The 20,411-nt window shown below is 42.5% G+C and overlaps 4 protein-coding genes across 16 annotated transcripts; 3 read left to right on the forward strand and 1 right to left on the reverse strand.

The window, feature by feature from the left end:
• The first annotated feature begins 85 nt into the window (after window positions 1-85).
• LOC6498835 (poly(U)-specific endoribonuclease homolog) lies at window positions 86-4,894 on the forward strand. Of its 4 annotated transcripts, none has more exons than XR_006506891.1 (5): window positions 86-1,648; window positions 1,711-1,870; window positions 1,932-2,137; window positions 2,201-2,422; window positions 3,030-3,301. XR_006506891.1 is itself a non-coding variant. In XM_032451555.2 (4 exons), exons 1-4 carry the CDS (start codon window positions 1,519-1,521, stop codon window positions 2,293-2,295), a joined length of 591 nt encoding a protein of 196 aa, XP_032307446.1. In that variant the 5' UTR covers window positions 86-1,518; the 3' UTR covers window positions 2,296-3,007. The 4 variants fall into 4 exon arrangements, 2 of the variants coding, with proteins under 2 accessions (XP_032307446.1, XP_032307451.1); XR_006506892.1 differs by lacking the exon at window positions 2,201-2,422 and having other exon boundaries at window positions 87-1,648; window positions 3,030-3,147; window positions 3,207-3,301; XM_032451555.2 differs by lacking the exon at window positions 3,030-3,301 and having other exon boundaries at window positions 2,201-3,007.
• On the forward strand, window positions 4,844-8,228 carry LOC116654911 (poly(U)-specific endoribonuclease homolog). Of its 4 annotated transcripts, none has more exons than XR_006506889.1 (5): window positions 4,844-4,982; window positions 5,045-5,204; window positions 5,266-5,471; window positions 5,535-5,756; window positions 6,364-6,635. XR_006506889.1 is itself a non-coding variant. In XM_032451550.2 (4 exons), the coding sequence occupies exons 1-4, from the start codon at window positions 4,853-4,855 to the stop codon at window positions 6,375-6,377; spliced, it is 510 nt and encodes a 169-aa protein (XP_032307441.1). In that variant the 5' UTR covers window positions 4,844-4,852; the 3' UTR covers window positions 6,378-8,228. The 4 variants fall into 4 exon arrangements, 2 of the variants coding, with proteins under 2 accessions (XP_032307441.1, XP_032307437.1); XR_006506890.1 differs by lacking the exon at window positions 5,535-5,756 and having other exon boundaries at window positions 6,364-6,481; window positions 6,541-6,635; XM_032451550.2 differs by lacking the exon at window positions 5,535-5,756 and having other exon boundaries at window positions 6,364-8,228.
• Window positions 8,178-9,818, forward strand: LOC6501322 (poly(U)-specific endoribonuclease homolog). The gene is made up of 5 exons (XM_001954956.4): window positions 8,178-8,316; window positions 8,379-8,538; window positions 8,600-8,805; window positions 8,870-9,102; window positions 9,207-9,818. The coding sequence occupies exons 1-5, from the start codon at window positions 8,187-8,189 to the stop codon at window positions 9,447-9,449; spliced, it is 972 nt and encodes a 323-aa protein (XP_001954992.1). The 5' UTR covers window positions 8,178-8,186; the 3' UTR covers window positions 9,450-9,818.
• Window positions 9,819-10,264: 446 nt separating this feature from the next.
• On the reverse strand, window positions 10,265-17,855 carry LOC6499265 (calponin homology domain-containing protein DDB_G0272472). 7 transcript variants are annotated; one of them, XM_001954957.3, is made up of 8 exons: window positions 17,337-17,855; window positions 16,364-16,571; window positions 14,916-16,307; window positions 14,778-14,862; window positions 14,349-14,466; window positions 11,995-12,119; window positions 10,944-11,743; window positions 10,265-10,882 (listed from the first exon to the last, which is right to left on the reverse strand). In XM_001954957.3, exons 1-8 carry the CDS (start codon window positions 17,576-17,578, stop codon window positions 10,370-10,372), a joined length of 3,483 nt encoding a protein of 1,160 aa, XP_001954993.1. In that variant the 5' UTR covers window positions 17,579-17,855; the 3' UTR covers window positions 10,265-10,369. The 7 variants fall into 7 exon arrangements, 6 of the variants coding, with proteins under 6 accessions (XP_001954993.1, XP_032307414.1, XP_014765989.1 ...); XM_032451523.1 differs by lacking the exon at window positions 11,995-12,119 and adding an exon at window positions 12,234-12,396 and having other exon boundaries at window positions 10,265-11,743; XM_014910503.3 differs by having other exon boundaries at window positions 10,266-11,743.
• Between the last annotated feature and the right edge of the window lie 2,556 nt (window positions 17,856-20,411).

Here is a 20,411-nt window from a genome sequence, read left to right on the forward strand (position 1 = left end):
CTCGAACATCGGAAACCAGTTCGGGAACAACAATAGCTGCTGTTGTTAGCTATTGTTGTTCCCGAACTGGTTATCTTCGGTTCCATCTATCATGAAGCCGAAGTATTAGCAATCATTAGTAAATAAACTTGGGAGAAAGTTAAGCTGTAGTCTGTATTCTATTTCTATTTCCCAATATTTAACACGAATTGCGTGAGAAATATTGAAGGTTGTCTAAGACATTTTGTCTTTTAAAAAGAAGTTCTAATCAATAAAAAAAAGAAACTTAATGACTTCAGGCTTAGTAGAGCTTTAGATTACGATGACGAATCATCAAAATGTTGTTTCTATAAATTGTATTAATATAATTAAGGAATTTAGTATGTTTTATATTAAAACATTTTCCATGCTTTATAAGTATTGTGAAGATATGAAATAAGAAGTTGATTATAAATTTTAACAATTCATTTGATTATATTTTTAGAACTCGTGTTATTAATTACTTCTAACTGCGTGCTAAAAAAATTTGGTTTCCCTTTCGTTTCTTATAATTAAAATTTTGCATGTTACTTTTCAAATTTCCAGTGACGAATGTAGCTTCACACTCAACTTTTAATGATATTAATAAACAATATTTTGTATTAAATTGTATACATTCAATGATTTCTCAAGACGTCACTGCTTCCTGTTGGCGGTTTGTGGCCTGGACAACTAATGTTTAGACCCGATTTGGGTGTCATTAAATTGCAGTCGAGGTGGTCATACAAATGACGCGATATTTAACCATACAAAAAAATTGGTAATTGCGTGATTAAATTATTTGTTTAAATAACCCCAAAGAGTACTCACTGATTCTAGACACGTAGAGAATTATGAATGTGTGTGAATGGATTGTTTAGGAATTTTTATACCTGCCTGGCCATATGTTGGCATTTGGTAGAACTTTGTTTGAATAAGCAAAGTATTTATTACCTCAACGATTTATAGTAACAATTGGAAATAATATTTCGTAGAATATGTTTCCTATCTGCAGCTTAACTTCACATTAAGGTTTTTAAACAATACTTCAGCTTTCAAGCTAAAGAATGTTGGACTTTCATTTTTGTTTGAACAATAATATATTTACATATGTAACTGGCCACTTATCGCCATATGCTGACCTAAAATGAAATATCCAAAAAGTGGGGGCAACCTGAATCCGCACCTGGGCAACAACGAGTCTCTGGCGAAGCAGACGACAAAAACAAACACAAACAGATGATCCCCCAGAGAGCAAAAAGGCCCCAACAGACAAAAAGAGCGGGAGAACGAGTTATCCATTTTGGGGGAATTTTGTGCATAATGTGAGCAGTGGGATCAGCGCTGGAGCAGAGCTATCTCAGAGCAGTCTCGACCGTTGTTGTGAGCAGATAAAACTCGATCTCGCAGAAGGCAACTATTGCCAAAAGAAGCTAAAAACAAAAACGAAGCGAGGGAGCAAACAAACAGCTCAAAATCAAATGTTTAACTAATCATTAATTGTTTGTTAATTTAATTAAAATGGACGCAGTGCCGCAGCAAACAAACAACAACAGCAGCCTCTTCGACGGAGAAAAATGCCAGAAACTAAAGAGATTCGTGATTGTTGGCCTGCTGATCACGATTGGCATCTTGAGTTGGCACTTTTACGGTCAGTAGTCTCTTTTATTTTAAGAGAAAATGTATCTTATATAGTACGATTTCTTCTCTTAGAGTACTTCCACAGCAAACCGCTTCCCAAGGCGCCCGACGATGTTCTGACCCTGTCCAAGAGTCTCTACGCGGAGGAGGTGGAGGTCAGTCCATACCTCTACAAGGTGAACCTTCAAGGAAAGACCACATCTGGTGCCCACGATGATCGTGCATCCAAGAAGTAAGTGCTCAATGGAGTATCTTCCCCAAAACAAATTTCATTTATGTTTACCCCATTTCAGCCTCTTTGAACTTCATCAGGATTTGTTGGTTAGGGATGCTAACTCCACCACCGCCCTGCTGATGCGCCTCTTCGATAACTATGAGTTGGATGTGGCCGTGGCTGAAAAATCCACTCCTGAACAGGTGCAGGAGCAGCACGATTTTCTGAGAGCTGTGATGAACACCCGGGTGATGAAGCTAACTATGAGATTTTTGGTGAACAAGGGTAAGATGAGATTCCATGTGGTCTTTTCACTTCTTTACTATCCCTTTTAAAAATATCCTAAAGATATCGTAAGCTCGGATTACGACGACCAGCTGCGTATGCTGCAGGAGCTCTGGTTCACCCCCTACTTTTTTGAGTATTGCAAATCCATTTTATGACTTTTAGAGAGATTTTTGAAACTTTCATGAACAAGATTTGAGCGCCCGCCAAAATCGAAATGAGCAAAAGCTCCCCAAGAGAGCGACAATGGCACAGAGGCGCTGTTTAAAGGGGATTCCGGTGAAGGTGCGCCAACTTAGTCAATAAATTGATATTTCATTCAGGCGTACGCCTAACAAATATGGATCTAGCCAATAAGGCACTCCCTTTAATTTACATTGCACCTGTAATCCGAGGATGACCGTAAAAGTAAAGAAATCAAAGTGCCACCTGTAGACCTATGGTTGAGCGGTATTGTCGCTTGAACGCAGGCTTTAGTTAAGCTCTCTCCCGAAAGCTTACGCTTAAAACGAGGAAAAGTCGTTAAAATTGAACTTTAAATTACAAAATATCTGAAAATTTTTTACATTATTTTAGCCATTTTTTTTTAAACCTTAGAATAAAAATTCGAACTGAAAATTTTTTTTGCTGCAAGTTTATAATTTTACAATTTATTTTCTATTTTCATAAAAAATGCTCGTTCCTTCTTATATATTTTCGAAATTTTTTGCATTATACACATAAGACTATTCTCAAAAACTTTAATAGGTAATATTTTCTTTCAATTTGAGCTGCTGTTTTAAAAGATAAGAAAACCTTTCCACCTGATAACACTATAATGCAGCTTTAGGTGACAAAAAAACATAAATATATATTTTCTTATCAATTGTATTTACTATTTTTAAATTTTCAGCTCACTATCAGTAAACGAACCCGTAGAACTTACACCTCATAGGCCACAGGCAACAACAAAAATATTTTCAATAGTAAATAAATAAATTTCTTTAAAAGATGTCACACCACAAAATACAGCAAGTATTCTTTTGTTAATTGAAGAGTGTAATAAACTCAATTGAAAATATTTGCATAGATATGCCAGAATACAATATTTCAATTCACACTCACTGGCTAAATTATTGACTGCCGAGCAACTGCACAGAACGCTGATTAAATTCAAACTGAACACAATTTCTTACCAGACTGGGCCTTATAAAGATTCTCGAACATCGGAAACCAGTTCGGGAACAACAATAGCTGCTGTTGTTAGCTATTGTTGTTCCCGAACTGGTTATCTTCGGTTCCATCTATCATGAAGCCGAAGTATTAGCAATCATTAGTAAATAAACTTGGGAGAAAGTTAAGCTGTAGTCTGTATTCTATTTCTATTTCCCAATATTTAACACGAATTGCGTGAGAAATATTGAAGGTTGTCTAAGACATTTTGTCTTTTAAAAAGAAGTTCTAATCAATAAAAAAAAGAAACTTAATGACTTCAGGCTTAGTAGAGCTTTAGATTACGATGACGAATCATCAAAATGTTGTTTCTATAAATTGTATTAATATAATTAAGGAATTTAGTATGTTTTATATTAAAACATTTTCCATGCTTTATAAGTATTGTGAAGATATGAAATAAGAAGTTGATTATAAATTTTAACAATTCATTTGATTATATTTTTAGAACTCGTGTTATTAATTACTTCTAACTGCGTGCTAAAAAAATTTGGTTTCCCTTTCGTTTCTTATAATTAAAATTTTGCATGTTACTTTTCAAATTTCCAGTGACGAATGTAGCTTCACACTCAACTTTTAATGATATTAATAAACAATATTTTGTATTAAATTGTATACATTCAATGATTTCTCAAGACGTCACTGCTTCCTGTTGGCGGTTTGTGGCCTGGACAACTAATGTTTAGACCCGATTTGGGTGTCATTAAATTGCAGTCGAGGTGGTCATACAAATGACGCGATATTTAACCATACAAAAAAATTGGTAATTGCGTGATTAAATTATTTGTTTAAATAACCCCAAAGAGTACTCACTGATTCTAGACACGTAGAGAATTATGAATGTGTGTGAATGGATTGTTTAGGAATTTTTATACCTGCCTGGCCATATGTTGGCATTTGGTAGAACTTTGTTTGAATAAGCAAAGTATTTATTACCTCAACGATTTATAGTAACAATTGGAAATAATATTTCGTAGAATATGTTTCCTATCTGCAGCTTAACTTCACATTAAGGTTTTTAAACAATACTTCAGCTTTCAAGCTAAAGAATGTTGGACTTTCATTTTTGTTTGAACAATAATATATTTACATATGTAACTGGCCACTTATCGCCATATGCTGACCTAAAATGAAATATCCAAAAAGTGGGGGCAACCTGAATCCGCACCTGGGCAACAACGAGTCTCTGGCGAAGCAGACGACAAAAACAAACACAAACAGATGATCCCCCAGAGAGCAAAAAGGCCCCAACAGACAAAAAGAGCGGGAGAACGAGTTATCCATTTTGGGGGAATTTTGTGCATAATGTGAGCAGTGGGATCAGCGCTGGAGCAGAGCTATCTCAGAGCAGTCTCGACCGTTGTTGTGAGCAGATAAAACTCGATCTCGCAGAAGGCAACTATTGCCAAAAGAAGCTAAAAACAAAAACGAAGCGAGGGAGCAAACAAACAGCTCAAAATCAAATGTTTAACTAATCATTAATTGTTTGTTAATTTAATTAAAATGGACGCAGTGCCGCAGCAAACAAACAACAACAGCAGCCTCTTCGACGGAGAAAAATGCCAGAAACTAAAGAGATTCGTGATTGTTGGCCTGCTGATCACGATTGGCATCTTGAGTTGGCACTTTTACGGTCAGTAGTCTCTTTTATTTTAAGAGAAAATGTATCTTATATAGTACGATTTCTTCTCTTAGAGTACTTCCACAGCAAACCGCTTCCCAAGGCGCCCGACGATGTTCTGACCCTGTCCAAGAGTCTCTACGCGGAGGAGGTGGAGGTCAGTCCATACCTCTACAAGGTGAACCTTCAAGGAAAGACCACATCTGGTGCCCACGATGATCGTGCATCCAAGAAGTAAGTGCTCAATGGAGTATCTTCCCCAAAACAAATTTCATTTATGTTTACCCCATTTCAGCCTCTTTGAACTTCATCAGGATTTGTTGGTTAGGGATGCTAACTCCACCACCGCCCTGCTGATGCGCCTCTTCGATAACTATGAGTTGGATGTGGCCGTGGCTGAAAAATCCACTCCTGAACAGGTGCAGGAGCAGCACGATTTTCTGAGAGCTGTGATGAACACCCGGGTGATGAAGCTAACTATGAGATTTTTGGTGAACAAGGGTAAGATGAGATTCCATGTGGTCTTTTCACTTCTTTACTATCCCTTTTAAAAATATCCTAAAGATATCGTAAGCTCGGATTACGACGACCAGCTGCGTATGCTGCAGGAGCTCTGGTTCACCCCCTACTTTTTTGAGTATTGCAAATCCATTTTATGACTTTTAGAGAGATTTTTGAAACTTTCATGAACAAGATTTGAGCGCCCGCCAAAATCGAAATGAGCAAAAGCTCCCCAAGAGAGCGACAATGGCACAGAGGCGCTGTTTAAAGGGGATTCCGGTGAAGGTGCGCCAACTTAGTCAATAAATTGATATTTCATTCAGGCGTACGCCTAACAAATATGGATCTAGCCAATAAGGCACTCCCTTTAATTTACATTGCACCTGTAATCCGAGGATGACCGTAAAAGTAAAGAAATCAAAGTGCCACCTGTAGACCTATGGTTGAGCGGTATTGTCGCTTGAACGCAGGCTTTAGTTAAGCTCTCTCCCGAAAGCTTACGCTTAAAACGAGGAAAAGTCGTTAAAATTGAACTTTAAATTACAAAATATCTGAAAATTTTTTACATTATTTTAGCCATTTTTTTTTAAACCTTAGAATAAAAATTCGAACTGAAAATTTTTTTTGCTGCAAGTTTATAATTTTACAATTTATTTTCTATTTTCATAAAAAATGCTCGTTCCTTCTTATATATTTTCGAAATTTTTTGCATTATACACATAAGACTATTCTCAAAAACTTTAATAGGTAATATTTTCTTTCAATTTGAGCTGCTGTTTTAAAAGATAAGAAAACCTTTCCACCTGATAACACTATAATGCAGCTTTAGGTGACAAAAAAACATAAATATATATTTTCTTATCAATTGTATTTACTATTTTTAAATTTTCAGCTCACTATCAGTAAACGAACCCGTAGAACTTACACCTCATAGGCCACAGGCAACAACAAAAATATTTTCAATAGTAAATAAATAAATTTCTTTAAAAGATGTCACACCACAAAATACAGCAAGTATTCTTTTGTTAATTGAAGAGTGTAATAAACTCAATTGAAAATATTTGCATAGATATGCCAGAATACAATATTTCAATTCACACTCACTGGCTAAATTATTGACTGCCGAGCAACTGCACAGAACGCTGATTAAATTCAAACTGAACACAATTTCTTACCAGACTGGGCCTTATAAAGATTCTCGAACATCGGAAACCAGTTCGGGAACAACAATAGCTGCTGTTGTTAGCTATTGTTGTTCCCGAACTGGTTATCTTCGGTTCCATCTATCATGAAGCCGAAGTATTAGCAATCATTAGTAAATAAACTTGGGAGAAAGTTAAGCTGTAGTCTGTATTCTATTTCTATTTCCCAATATTTAACACGAATTGCGTGAGAAATATTGAAGGTTGTCTAAGACATTTTGTCTTTTAAAAAGAAGTTCTAATCAATAAAAAAAAGAAACTTAATGACTTCAGGCTTAGTAGAGCTTTAGATTACGATGACGAATCATCAAAATGTTGTTTCTATAAATTGTATTAATATAATTAAGGAATTTAGTATGTTTTATATTAAAACATTTTCCATGCTTTATAAGTATTGTGAAGATATGAAATAAGAAGTTGATTATAAATTTTAACAATTCATTTGATTATATTTTTAGAACTCGTGTTATTAATTACTTCTAACTGCGTGCTAAAAAAATTTGGTTTCCCTTTCGTTTCTTATAATTAAAATTTTGCATGTTACTTTTCAAATTTCCAGTGACGAATGTAGCTTCACACTCAACTTTTAATGATATTAATAAACAATATTTTGTATTAAATTGTATACATTCAATGATTTCTCAAGACGTCACTGCTTCCTGTTGGCGGTTTGTGGCCTGGACAACTAATGTTTAGACCCGATTTGGGTGTCATTAAATTGCAGTCGAGGTGGTCATACAAATGACGCGATATTTAACCATACAAAAAAATTGGTAATTGCGTGATTAAATTATTTGTTTAAATAACCCCAAAGAGTACTCACTGATTCTAGACACGTAGAGAATTATGAATGTGTGTGAATGGATTGTTTAGGAATTTTTATACCTGCCTGGCCATATGTTGGCATTTGGTAGAACTTTGTTTGAATAAGCAAAGTATTTATTACCTCAACGATTTATAGTAACAATTGGAAATAATATTTCGTAGAATATGTTTCCTATCTGCAGCTTAACTTCACATTAAGGTTTTTAAACAATACTTCAGCTTTCAAGCTAAAGAATGTTGGACTTTCATTTTTGTTTGAACAATAATATATTTACATATGTAACTGGCCACTTATCGCCATATGCTGACCTAAAATGAAATATCCAAAAAGTGGGGGCAACCTGAATCCGCACCTGGGCAACAACGAGTCTCTGGCGAAGCAGACGACAAAAACAAACACAAACAGATGATCCCCCAGAGAGCAAAAAGGCCCCAACAGACAAAAAGAGCGGGAGAACGAGTTATCCATTTTGGGGGAATTTTGTGCATAATGTGAGCAGTGGGATCAGCGCTGGAGCAGAGCTATCTCAGAGCAGTCTCGACCGTTGTTGTGAGCAGATAAAACTCGATCTCGCAGAAGGCAACTATTGCCAAAAGAAGCTAAAAACAAAAACGAAGCGAGGGAGCAAACAAACAGCTCAAAATCAAATGTTTAACTAATCATTAATTGTTTGTTAATTTAATTAAAATGGACGCAGTGCCGCAGCAAACAAACAACAACAGCAGCCTCTTCGACGGAGAAAAATGCCAGAAACTAAAGAGATTCGTGATTGTTGGCCTGCTGATCACGATTGGCATCTTGAGTTGGCACTTTTACGGTCAGTAGTCTCTTTTATTTTAAGAGAAAATGTATCTTATATAGTACGATTTCTTCTCTTAGAGTACTTCCACAGCAAACCGCTTCCCAAGGCGCCCGACGATGTTCTGACCCTGTCCAAGAGTCTCTACGCGGAGGAGGTGGAGGTCAGTCCATACCTCTACAAGGTGAACCTTCAAGGAAAGACCACATCTGGTGCCCACGATGATCGTGCATCCAAGAAGTAAGTGCTCAATGGAGTATCTTCCCCAAAACAAATTTCATTTATGTTTACCCCATTTCAGCCTCTTTGAACTTCATCAGGATTTGTTGGTTAGGGATGCTAACTCCACCACCGCCCTGCTGATGCGCCTCTTCGATAACTATGAGTTGGATGTGGCCGTGGCTGAAAAATCCACTCCTGAACAGGTGCAGGAGCAGCACGATTTTCTGAGAGCTGTGATGAACACCCGGGTGATGAAGCTAACTATGAGATTTTTGGTGAACAAGGGTAAGATGAGATTCCATGTGGTCTTTTTCACTTCTTTACTATCCCTTTTAAAAATATCCTAAAGATATCGTAAGCTCGGATTACGACGACCAGCTGCGTATGCTGCAGGAGCTCTGGTTCACTCCCTACTCCCGGGGTCGTGGCATAGTGGGCAGTTCCAGTTTCGAGCATGTGTTCATGGCCGAGATCCGGGACCAGAAGGTTCTGGGCCTGCACAATTGGCTTTACTTTGCTGATCAGGAACAGCGTGGCAATGTGGACTACAAGGGCTGGGTGAAACATCAGGAAATGGGAAAGGTAATGTGATAAGTTCATCAACGAGGTGTTATTGCGATAATAACTTGAAGCAATTCACAGTTCCCAATAATCGTCACAATTTTAACAAAACTTTTCTCTAATAGCCCAAACAAATGCTTCTAAGTATCCGGCATACGTTCTACAACATCCAAAAGCCCTACAACGGATTCTTTGTGGGCACCTCACCCGAACTGGAGATGAGCCTTTACACAGCCTGCTTCCTTACCACACCGGAGAAGGAGCCTTGCCACATCCAACTGGGTCACGTGAAAGCCTCCATTTACTCGTTCGCCTGGGACTGGAAGGGCAAGGGCCTCATAGCCACCGCATATCCTGATGGATCCTAAAACCCATCCTATGCAAACACTCAATAAACTTAAGTTACATTCGTGTGGCACTACTACCTCATCATAAACGGCAAACCTCCAAAGTCAAAGTCAAGTTCATTTTATTGTGGCACTTTATGAGTGCTAGGCTGGTTGTCGCTGGCAATTGACGAGCTTGTCAGTCTGGACATTTTGCTCCTGTCTGGCCATCACTTTAGTTGTTTTGACAGCTTCGCGTGGTCCTGTCCCCTAGGCATTAGGTCACGAAGTTGTTTATTAGTTCTAATGTTAATAGTTATTACTTGTGAAAGTCAAGATAGTGATAAAGTCAAAGTCAATCCTTGAAGGAGTGCAACATTGGACATAGGAATAAATTTGGCCAAAAAATTACTCAACGTTGTATTTCTCGATTTTCAAAATATTTTTATGCAGTTAGAAGCTCCGAGCCCCAAATAGTAAATGAAATTCCTTTTTTAATTCCGTGAGATTGAATTCAATTCAATTTGTCTTAAATAATGACAAAAAAGTGTTTTAAAAGTTTCCATTTTAGCCACACAAGGATCTTAACTTGGCCAACATGGCCTCCCCATCGATTTATTTCAGGAAAAAGGCCATAACTTTCATGATAATTGTCCGATCGGCGAATGTTATACCTTCCCGATCTTGGATCTTCAAGAACTTTCATTTTCAATCAAAACCTGACCACCTAAAATCGGACCCCATTTTCGAAATTTTTCCAAGGGTGGCGTTAATGGCTAAAATATTCGCAAGGAAGCTGTCATCTTGGCCACTTCTTATTCTGTACAAAAATAAATAGTTTGGAATCCATTTATTTATTAAAAAACAAGAATTTCGGTTACTGGTTTATTGCGGAACACATGAGCAGAAAGTACAATATTTATTTTTACTGAAAAAATCTTTTGCTGGAGAACTGAGTGCCATTATTCCTGATCTGGATCTATATCGCGCACGATGACGACTGTTTCGTTGGCAATGACCCCCTGCTGCTGTATGGCTGCCGGAGCACTCGACCTTCTTGCCGTGATTATGGTGGTGTGAGCCGGAGACAAGCTTAGCTCTTCCTCCTCTTCATAGTGGGAGCCTCCGCCTCCGTAGTCCGGTAGGAGGATGAATGTCTCACTGAGATCGGCCAGCTCGGAGCAGGTCTCGTCGTTTGAGGAGCGCATCAAGCTAGGGCTACTGATGGAGCCCTCCAGAGGCAGGTGGTCCTCGCAGTCGGGACTCCAGCTACTTCTTGCCGGCGGAGGTCGGGGCAGGCTGTTGTGGCAGAGTGGATTTGCTGCCGGCGACTGATCCGACAGCAGGAGCTGTTGACCCCACAGCTCCGCTGCCCGAGCGCGGTTGTGGTCGGCTCGCAGTGGGTATAGGTGCTGCAGATCCTGCTCCGGCACCAGGAGATCCGGCTGATCCTCCGCCTCCGCCTGTTGTTGTGGCTGGCGGTGACGTGATGCCCGTTGTCGCCGCTGACGCTGGTGGCGATCGTTGGTAATCCACTCGCTGCTGAGGAGCTGCCTGGTAAGCGGGCTGCGGCTGTGTGGCCGCGGAGCCTGCTGGCGTGGTGTCATACTGGTATCCAGTCTGTCCGTAATCGGTGGTTCCGTAGTCGTAGCCGGCCCCCGGATCCCCGTAGTCGTACTGCTGGCCCTCGTACTGCTGCTGGGCGTAGGCGTTGGGATCGTAGGCACTCGCATCGTACTGTTGCTGATCGTAGGCGCTGTAGTCCGTGTTGTAGGCGGCCAGATTGGCGCTGCCGGCGTTGCTGATGTTGCTTTCTGGCAGGGATTGCTGCTGCTGCTTCTGCTGCTCCGCCTGCTGCTGCTGCTCGGCCTGCTCCCGTTCCCTCTCCCGCTCCCGCTCCCTTTCCCGCTTTTCTCGCTGTTCCCGTAGTTGCTGCAATTCGCGGTCTCTTTCCTCGCGCTCGCGTTGCCGCTCCTGCTCCTGTTGCTGCTGCTGTTGCTTTTCGCCCAGGCCAAGGTTGTCCTTGAGATTCTCGTCATCGTTATCGTGGAGTCCGTAATCCGAGAGGAGTCCTTTTCCATTGCTAATGCTGCTCTTGCGACCAGTTGCTGCTGCGGCAGCAATACTGGCTGCTGCTGTGGCTGCAGCAGAAGCTGTTGCTGCGGATGATGGTGTTGTTGCAACTGCTGTGGCAGATGCTGGATCTGCTGTTCCGTCCAAGACTCCGCCGGCTGCAGTGGAGTAGTCGTCGTCGCCGGCGCTGTTGTGTGGTTGTGGGGTGCTTTGTATGGGATCGATTGTGGTGCCATATGTGGCTGCCTGGTAGTCGTAAGCGGCTGTGTGGGTACAAGAAATTTAGAAATTTGGGTGGTTAGAGTGGCTCGCCAATCGAATGTTATCGAGTGTCTGAGGGTAAGGGGTGTAATAGTGTCTAAGTCGGATTCGGGACTTCATCCGGCTTCTCCGCATCCTCGATTTCGGGTTCCGGCTCTGATAATGAAATCAGTTGAGAATTAAACAAAACTCCCGCTCTGTGTCTGTGTATCGCTCTAGATGTCTAATTGTTTTCAAAACTCTACAACTTTACCTTTTCCAGGAACTAAGCTAGTATAATCATGTGGTGAGGTATCTAATTTACTCATATGCTCCTCATTACTCAACATGCGATTCGATAGATATTCTAGATTCGATTGTAGAGCAGATATTTCCTCTCTTTGCAGAGGAAGGAAGGATAGATAGAGTTTGTAGAAGGATAGAAGAAATAGAAAGAAGAAAGAGGGAGAGAGAAAACAGACTATTAGTCAGATAGTGAATAAATCCTCTTACCGATAAAGTTTTCATCAAGTGCTCATCATCTCCTTGCATATCCTCAAAGCTCGGCTCTAAGGATCCTTGGTGCACTGGTAATTGTGATTTGTATTTGGCCCAGATTTGTCTGAGGCGTGACATCAGCTGCTCGTTTGTGGCACGTAGCTGTTGTTTCTCCAAACTAATTGTTAAAAAATTATAATTTCTAATGAATTAAATCGAATGGAAAATAGATGTTTAAAGTGCTAAGTTACGCAAAGTTTTACCTTTTAAAAATATCATTTTAAAAAAAATGTTTAACCATTAAATAACATATTTTAAAGTAATACAAAAAAACTGAATAACATCATTTCTAAAAAATAATTTTTACAAACATAATGATAGTGACTTTCCCTTTCTTTCCTTACGATGACAATATACCTTAAACTTAAGACTAAATTGTGGATTAAAAAAACACTATCAAAGCTTTGTGGTCTGCTCCTGCTCCTCCTCCTCCGCTTCCTCATCCCGATCCCGCTGGCGATCCTGCTCCAGCTCCGCCAGTTGCTCATCAATGTGAGCCAGTTCAGGAGCGTTATCGTTATCCGTCTCCTTGACAAAGGTTTCATTGAGAGCATGGGCCACCGCATCCACCTCCTGAACGAAGGTTTCGTTGAGTGAACGCGTGACCTTCGGTTGCTTCGGAACTAGCCGCACATTCACATCCACCTTGACGGGAGGGCGTGGCTTCTTGTGGCAGCCATCGCGTTGCAACAGCTGCTCAAAGTAAAGCTTTGGCTTGATGCTGGCACTCAGAGCATTGCTACCAGGACCTCGGCAGGTGGATTTTGCAGCGGCTTGTGCCGCTTCTGCTGCTGCTGCCATACTTTCAGTATTCACTGTCAAGTTCTGGGCTTGACATGTGGGCTGACAATTGGTGGCACTGCCACTGCTGATGGTCTGGTTCAAAACTAGATGCTGTTGCAGCCAAGGCAACGGATCCGTTTTGTACGGATGACAGCACTCCGAGTGGCGATGCGGCAACTGTTGTTGCTGCTGCTGTTGCTGTTCGGCGGCAATGTTGCCGGTGCGGTGCGTTGAGTGTTGGTGGTGGTGATGGTGGTGTGTGTCTAGGGTGAACTCATGGCCGTGACAAAGCATGCTCTTGCTGTGAGTGGTTTGTGTTCGCGCTTTGCTGCCTGATGTTCCAGCTGCCGCTGGTTGTTGCTGCCTGCTGGCGTTGCGACTTCGGCAACATGCCTCGCTACCGTTGCTGCCGCTGCTGCTGCGTCTGCGCATTGAATGGCTGTGTCGCATGAAACTGGGGCAAAAGCATTTTGGCCTAGTTGCTGCCAATGTTGCTTCTATTGCTGATGTTGTTGCTGTTGCTGATGCTGTGGCATCTTGAGGTCTGCTTCGGGGCTTCTTATAGCTGGATAGCTTTGGCAACGGTGGCATTTTGGCCAGTTCCTTTGCCAATCTCTCGTTGCTCCGGATTATATTCTGCAGGATCTCATCGCCATCGACAGCAGCAACATCAGCAGCCGTCACAGAAGCAACATCTCCTCCCAATTCGGCTATTTCCAAATCAGGCAGCAAAATGAACTCGTTTGCGCTTTCTTTTGTTGCTATTAGTGTTGGTGGCATTGTAGACACTGTTGCTGTTGTTGGGGCAGCTTCGGTCAAAGGTTCGTTTGTTGATGTTGCTGTTGCGGCTGCAGCTATTGTTGTTGTTGGCATCACACGATCGCAAATTGGTTCTAATTAGCGCGGAATATTTTTGTATTGCAGGCAGGCAGCGAAAGAAAAGTTTGAAGAAGTACAAGTACAGCGTGTTAATCCAGTCTCAAGCTAGGTCGAGATGTTTATGTTTTGATATTTTTTGCTTTTGCTTTGGTGTGGAACGAATCTCGGAAAAGAAAATTGGTGTCGGATACTGGTGGGAAAAACTTTGGTTGGCCTTGAATTTCATATTGCGCTGTGCGGTGGATTCCACATATATTTTTTTGCTTGTATGTCAACAGAGTTTCAATCAAAAATTCATATATTCTCAACATTCTAAAGTGTTATTTATGTAATTAATTGGTGATAGGAATAACTAATAATTTAAGGTCTTAACAATAACCATTAAATAGCATTATCAATCATATTTACTTGTGCTTGTAGGTCGTGTCCTCTAACTTGCCCGTCAGGGTTTTACACTCGCCCGTCAGTTTATCCATGAGTTGCTTCTGAGATGTTATCATTTCCTCAAGTTCATTTACCGTTTCCGCTACAAACAGACATTGAACGGTTTAGTTATAGGGCTTAAATGCATATATTTTCGATATGGGCTTAAATGCAACACGCTACAGAACCAAACTCATGGATAAACTATTGAACATCACTCTAAGGACAATTTCGAATTGGAATTCAGGGGGTTTTGATTGAATGGAATGGAAATTTTCTTCAAGACACACACAGGAACGCATTACGAGCTTCAATAGGTTAACCAGAGTTTATTGGCAGGATAGTGACAGGATACTAAAGGGTGTTGATAGAGGAAAGAGTGTTTCAGTGGGGGATGATCCCTCATGTACTTACCATGCTTATCCTGTAGCTCCGAGATACGCTTGTCTAAATCCTTTTTGGTGGGTCGAACCTCGTTCTTAAGTTCTCCATAGGCCAGCTGTGAATAAAAATTATGATTTTCTTCGATTAAGATCAGTTTTAAGCACCTACCTCTTTCTCCAGGTTGGCTATTTCGTCATTGAGACGCAGGACCTCCCTCTTGGAGTGCAGAAGATCGGCATCTCCCCTATCAAGTCGCTGCCTCAATGAGTTTATTTCAGCCGTGAGACGAGCTGCCTCGGTTTTGGTCTCCCTGGCAGCCCGGTCCAACTGAAGTCGGAGCGAGGTGATCTCCTGCTCCAGGGACTGCTTCTCAGCATTCACCTGGGCCATATCCGCCAAGAAGGTTGTCCTATTGGCCCTCAACTCCATCTTGAGCTCTTCAATCTGCGAATTCCGACTGGCCACGTCCCGCTTGAGATCCGTTTCATAGCGCTTTTGCCGCTCCAGATCCAGCTGCAGTTTGGCCACCTGCTCCCACTGGCAGCTGAGATCTCCGCCCAGTTGGTCCACCTGGCTGTTGTAGCGCCTTTCGGCACTGGCACGCTCCTCGGCCAATCTCCGGGCCATTTCGTGTTGCAGCTCCCGCACCCTTTCATGCTGTCTGTCCAGCTCATCCCGGAGATGGCGGACCTCCAGCTCTGCCTGGGATCTCTCCATCTGTACCAGGTCGTTGATGTACCTCTTGGACGAGGCGGTGCCCTGGCTGTGAGCCTTGGCTTCGTCCAGGAGCCGCTGCAAATGGCGCACACTCTCCTCCAGATTAAGTTTATCCTGCTGCAAAGATTCCAGCTGCTTACGGTGCAGATCGCAATTGGCTCCCCCGGTCAGGGTGGCCACCGTGGATAGGGGATCTGTGTGAGACAGCTTCCGCTTGAGCTCCTCATTCTCCGTACGCAGGCGCCTCAAATCGATGCTGGCCTGCATCAGCTCCGCCTCCAGTTCACTGATCCTGGCCTCGTAAACGATATTCGGAGCACTGGCGTATCGAGGACTTTGCACCTGAACCACCTTGGAGCCTCCTTTTCTAGGGGTTGTGGGTGTCTTTCGTCCACTTCCGTAAACCAAATGCTCATCGCTGTCCGATGATGGACTTGTAGTGGCCACCACGGGCTGAGACTTTCCTGATCCCAGGGCCACCAACTCGGATCTTGCATTCTCCGTCAGCTGCTCGTTTTCATTAATAACATCCTTGACTTTGCCAAGGAGATTAGTCAGCTCGTTGCGGCAGTACTTGGACTCCTTCTCCAACTGTTCGATATAGTCCTCCTGTTTCTCTATAAAGCTGAAGATCTCCACCGGAGCTGGTACACTGTCGGCGGGCAGAGGAGCAGATGGAACAGAGCTGCTCGGATAGATAACCGGATTGGAAGCTAGATTTTCCTTGGAGGAAGATATATATCCGGAAGTGTAGCTCTTTTTGGGACGATACGAAGTAATCCGTGACTTTTGACTTGGCGACAAGTACTTAGAAATGTCCGAAAAGACAGGTCGCTCAATAACCTAATCGAGACGTACTTTTAGGAATAAAAATATAACATTTCTAAATATCTACCCACCGATAAGTTATCGGAGAAGTTGTCTCCGGAATCCTCATTGAAATTCCGTAAATAGGAAGAAGTCCCACCGCCCAGTTTCGGTGCCACGTAGGTGTTATCGGCCAGCATTACCTTAAGGCGACCCACGGCCTCATTGTAGGCGTAGTTGGTGTAATCCATGGTCTTGCTCTTCTTGCTGATGCCCTTCGACGACTTCATCGGGAAGTTTCTAAATCGTACAGAAAAGCACTAAATCAGACATCTAGGACATCACATTGTAGTAAAGAAAATTTTGACTAGAGAACTGAGTTGCAACCGAGCAACTGAAAGGAACTAAAAGCTAAAAAAACTGAAGCTATCTGTTGGGGTGACAATTGGGAATTGGTGTGGCTATTGTTGCCAGGACAACAGGTTGACCAAAATACACCGTTGGCCCTTGGTTTTAACCCTGCTCCTGTGGCCGAGTGCATGCGTCATGGTTGAAATAACACCACCTCCTAGGGGTTGTTCAATCCTTGCTTCCCTAAAGCAGGTCCTTTTATGGACCTATATTGGAACTGTATTTATTAAGTAAGTTTACTTATTTATGAACAGACTATCTTTCGTGTGGAAAATAAATTGGGGAGGAAATGTAATCACAAATCAGGATTAATAATTATTTTTTTTGGGAGCTTAACTGAAAGGTTAGAAGCTTTACATTCATTCCAACAGCTTTATTACAGTATTATTGGTCTTTTTAAAAGATTTTTTGTTTTGTAAAAGCAATATCCCAAAAAGTAAAACTATATTCTTTAAAAAGATTAAAACCGCCCTTGAAGTCTTTAATTCTTGCAACATGAAATTGTTACATAATTGTTGAAGAAGAACTAGAGAAGAAGAACTTGAGTTTAAATGTTTTTGTCACTGCGTAGTTTGACAGTTTCAAGTGGCTGACCAACTTCTCGAGGACAACCCGAGGCAGCTGAAAAGTTTATTTTCCTGCAAGTGAAATTACCTCGATCGCCTCTTAATCCTGCCACCCGCACTGCTCACACTGGCGATGCTCTCCCTGTCCGAGTATCCTGCGGAACGATGCTGGGTTAGATGACGCAAGTCGTCGCTCGTCAGGAGCGAGGACGATGTCAGGTTAGCGATGTTTCCGATGTGGCTGCCTTGCGGTTGACTCTGCGAGTGGCTCCGGACACTTTTCGAATTGTACAAAGGGGCACCGTACTTAAGGAAGTTGTCGGCTTTCATTTTATCAGCGACATGGGTGGTGGGGACAGACGACTACCGAAAGTTTCTGCGGCACAATGCAACATGCAACGCGGTGGGAGAAGCAAGCTGGAGGAGCTGTGTAGCTGAGGTGGAGCTGGGGAAGCACTTGTGGTATGCACTTCCTTCCGGCTTGCGGCTTGTGGTTTGCACTTTAATTGTTTCTTTGTTTCTGCGAGAATGTTGAGCGACAGGACGACAGGACGACGACGCGTTGAAGTTGAACTGAAACGGCCGCAAACACAGGCCAAAGCTTTTATAGACTCGGCTGGTTGGTGCCATATAGTATCCCCCACCCGATATGTATATAGTTTAGTGTGCTTCCATAATGTGTTTGGTGCCATGGCGTGCCCTGTCAGCGAGATTCCACAGCACTCCCATTAGCATTTCCCTCCGGTGCAATGCAATTGTCGCCATGGCAGCTCGACAATCCCGTTGGGGGAAAAGTTAAGGAATCTCTACTATATTGGTTCTTCGTCTGTTTGATCGATACCAAAAAGGGGAGCTCGTCAATGCATTGCAGACACGCTCATTTGTGCCAATATTTGGTCATGTATATGTATAAAGTGCCCCCTCTATCATTTCCCATCCCCCGAACGTCTCTTTTTCTTGTTGCTCTGGGTTGTTCAACTCAATATCGAGGCCAAAAATGTTTGCATTGCATATTTTTAGGGGCTTGAACTGGGTTTATGTCTGCAGTTATATACACTTCTTGGTTACTTTATTTACTAAACGAATGCTATCCTGCAGTCAATTAATTACAAACAATTAAAATATAAGACCGCTAACAAGGTCAAAGTGTCAAACAAACCTCAACGAGTTCTGAAGTAGCTCTCAGAAAGTTTTTAGAAACGTTAAGATTTTTTCTTGTCACTATTACTCCTGTATAACTAAAGACTAGGCATTACGCTTTATCCTGCAAGGATTACTCCTTCCGAATTCCTCTTAAAGCCTATTAAATTTCAGAATACCGTTGCCAGGGGCCAGCTACTACTGCCACATGTGGTAACCGCCTAGGCACGCCAACAATTGATTGTCGATGTTCGTATAACTTATGGCCAAATCACAGACATATAATAGCCCAAATAACTCAGGCTCGGGAGCCGTCGAAGATGCAGCTCCCCCACAAGCCCGCGACCCCATCGGCAGCCCGAAAGTCAGCCCGGGCGGACCGAGGCGAGCCGCGGCAAACCCATCCCAAGTGCAGCCACACAATCAATCAATGCAATCTCTGTTATCATGAATAATTTCCTAGCGGGCAAATGCACAGCAGCAACATCAACAGCAGCTTCGAATGCCGCAGCCGAGCAGAGCCAGAAACCCTTTTGGCCAAAAAAAGGAAAAAACACAATGAAGAGCAAGCTACAAAAAAAGAAACCATTTTCCTCTACACTTTGAGCCCTTTTCCATATATTATCAGCTTCTTGCGATTTAATTACCCAGACTATGGAAAACAGCGGCAATAACAGCAACAATAAGAACCACATAACAGCAACAGCAACTGCAGCAGCCGCAAAATTAACCCTCTGAGATAAACGCATAATTCCGTGTGCAGAAATCTGCAAGACAATTCATAAACATAACCTACACGAACCGACTGCTCCACTGTCTTGAGCTGTTCTGTGTGTTTGGGTGTGTGTAAGCGTTATCGATCGTGGTCAAGAGCAGCGGCAAGAGACCCGAACCATGTCCAGTCCCAATCCAAGTGGGAAGCCCTCGGGGCGCTCTCAGCAAATTTTCATTGCTCCATCTACAGCAACAGCTCCAGCTCCACGGTCACAGCAGCTCAAAATGCACCTAAAAAAATAAATAAAAAAGTTTTCTAAAATGAAGTTTAATTATGTTTTGTATTTTCTAATAGTCTCAAAATTTTTGTTAAAAAAGTTTTTTAAAAAAATTTATTTGTCGTTTTCTAAAATGTTGTTCTCTGTTTTGAGCTCCTGCTCCAGCGCTCTGGCCTGATCGTTGTCGCGATCTGCTGGCCAGGTCCTACGACTTGCTCTGATTCTGAGGCCAACAACAACAATGTGGCCCGGACCGCTTACAGTCGCTGCCGGCGTCGCAGCCACGGCCGCCATGGACGTCGCTGCGGCCTCAGCTATTTACAACACTGCATTCCTGCGCTGCAGTCATTCAAGAAGCGGTTGGGAGCCGGAGCTGGAGTTGGAGCTGGCTGGAGTTGGCCAGGAACGCATCCAACTGAGGTGAACTGATCTGAACCGAACTGAGCCGAGCCGAGGAGAGCGGAGCAGAAGTCGAGCGCTGAACTTGTTTCATGCCACTTTGGCTTAGAGCTGCTACCTCTCGCTCTTTTCGCCTCATAAATGCTGTAATAAGCCAACAACAGCACGGCAAGAAACATGTTTATGAAAAGAAAGAAATTCCATTGCAAACAAAAGGGGCGAGCGTGTGGGATCGCTGGGGAGGGGGGTGGCGTGGAGAGGCGTGCGCTGAGCATGCGCGCCTGTAATCCAGCTCACTCACTCGCCCGTACACTCACACCTATGCACAGGTGTGTGCAGTGCGCTCTTAAGCCTCTCTGCCAGCTTTCATCCAAGAATTGAGGCGCTTCCATGAGCGAGGATCTTGATGGCTAGCGCTCTCTTCATTTTTTTTGGTATGCCAGTTTAGCCCACAGGCATATTTAGTTATGCCATGGTGGAAATTTTTTTGCAAAGACTGCAGCTCTGCAGCAGAATCATAAAAGTAGTACAACATGTTCAACACACGAGATAATTGTGGGAAAGGGGTAAGGATTGCAGCGTTTTGGGAAAGTGTGCAACAATTATAGAAATTCTACCCGGATTATCCCAAC

Source organism: Drosophila ananassae, chromosome 2L, assembly GCF_017639315.1.
Source record: "Drosophila ananassae strain 14024-0371.13 chromosome 2L, ASM1763931v2, whole genome shotgun sequence".
NCBI classification, from domain to species: Eukaryota; Metazoa; Arthropoda; class Insecta; order Diptera; family Drosophilidae; genus Drosophila; species Drosophila ananassae.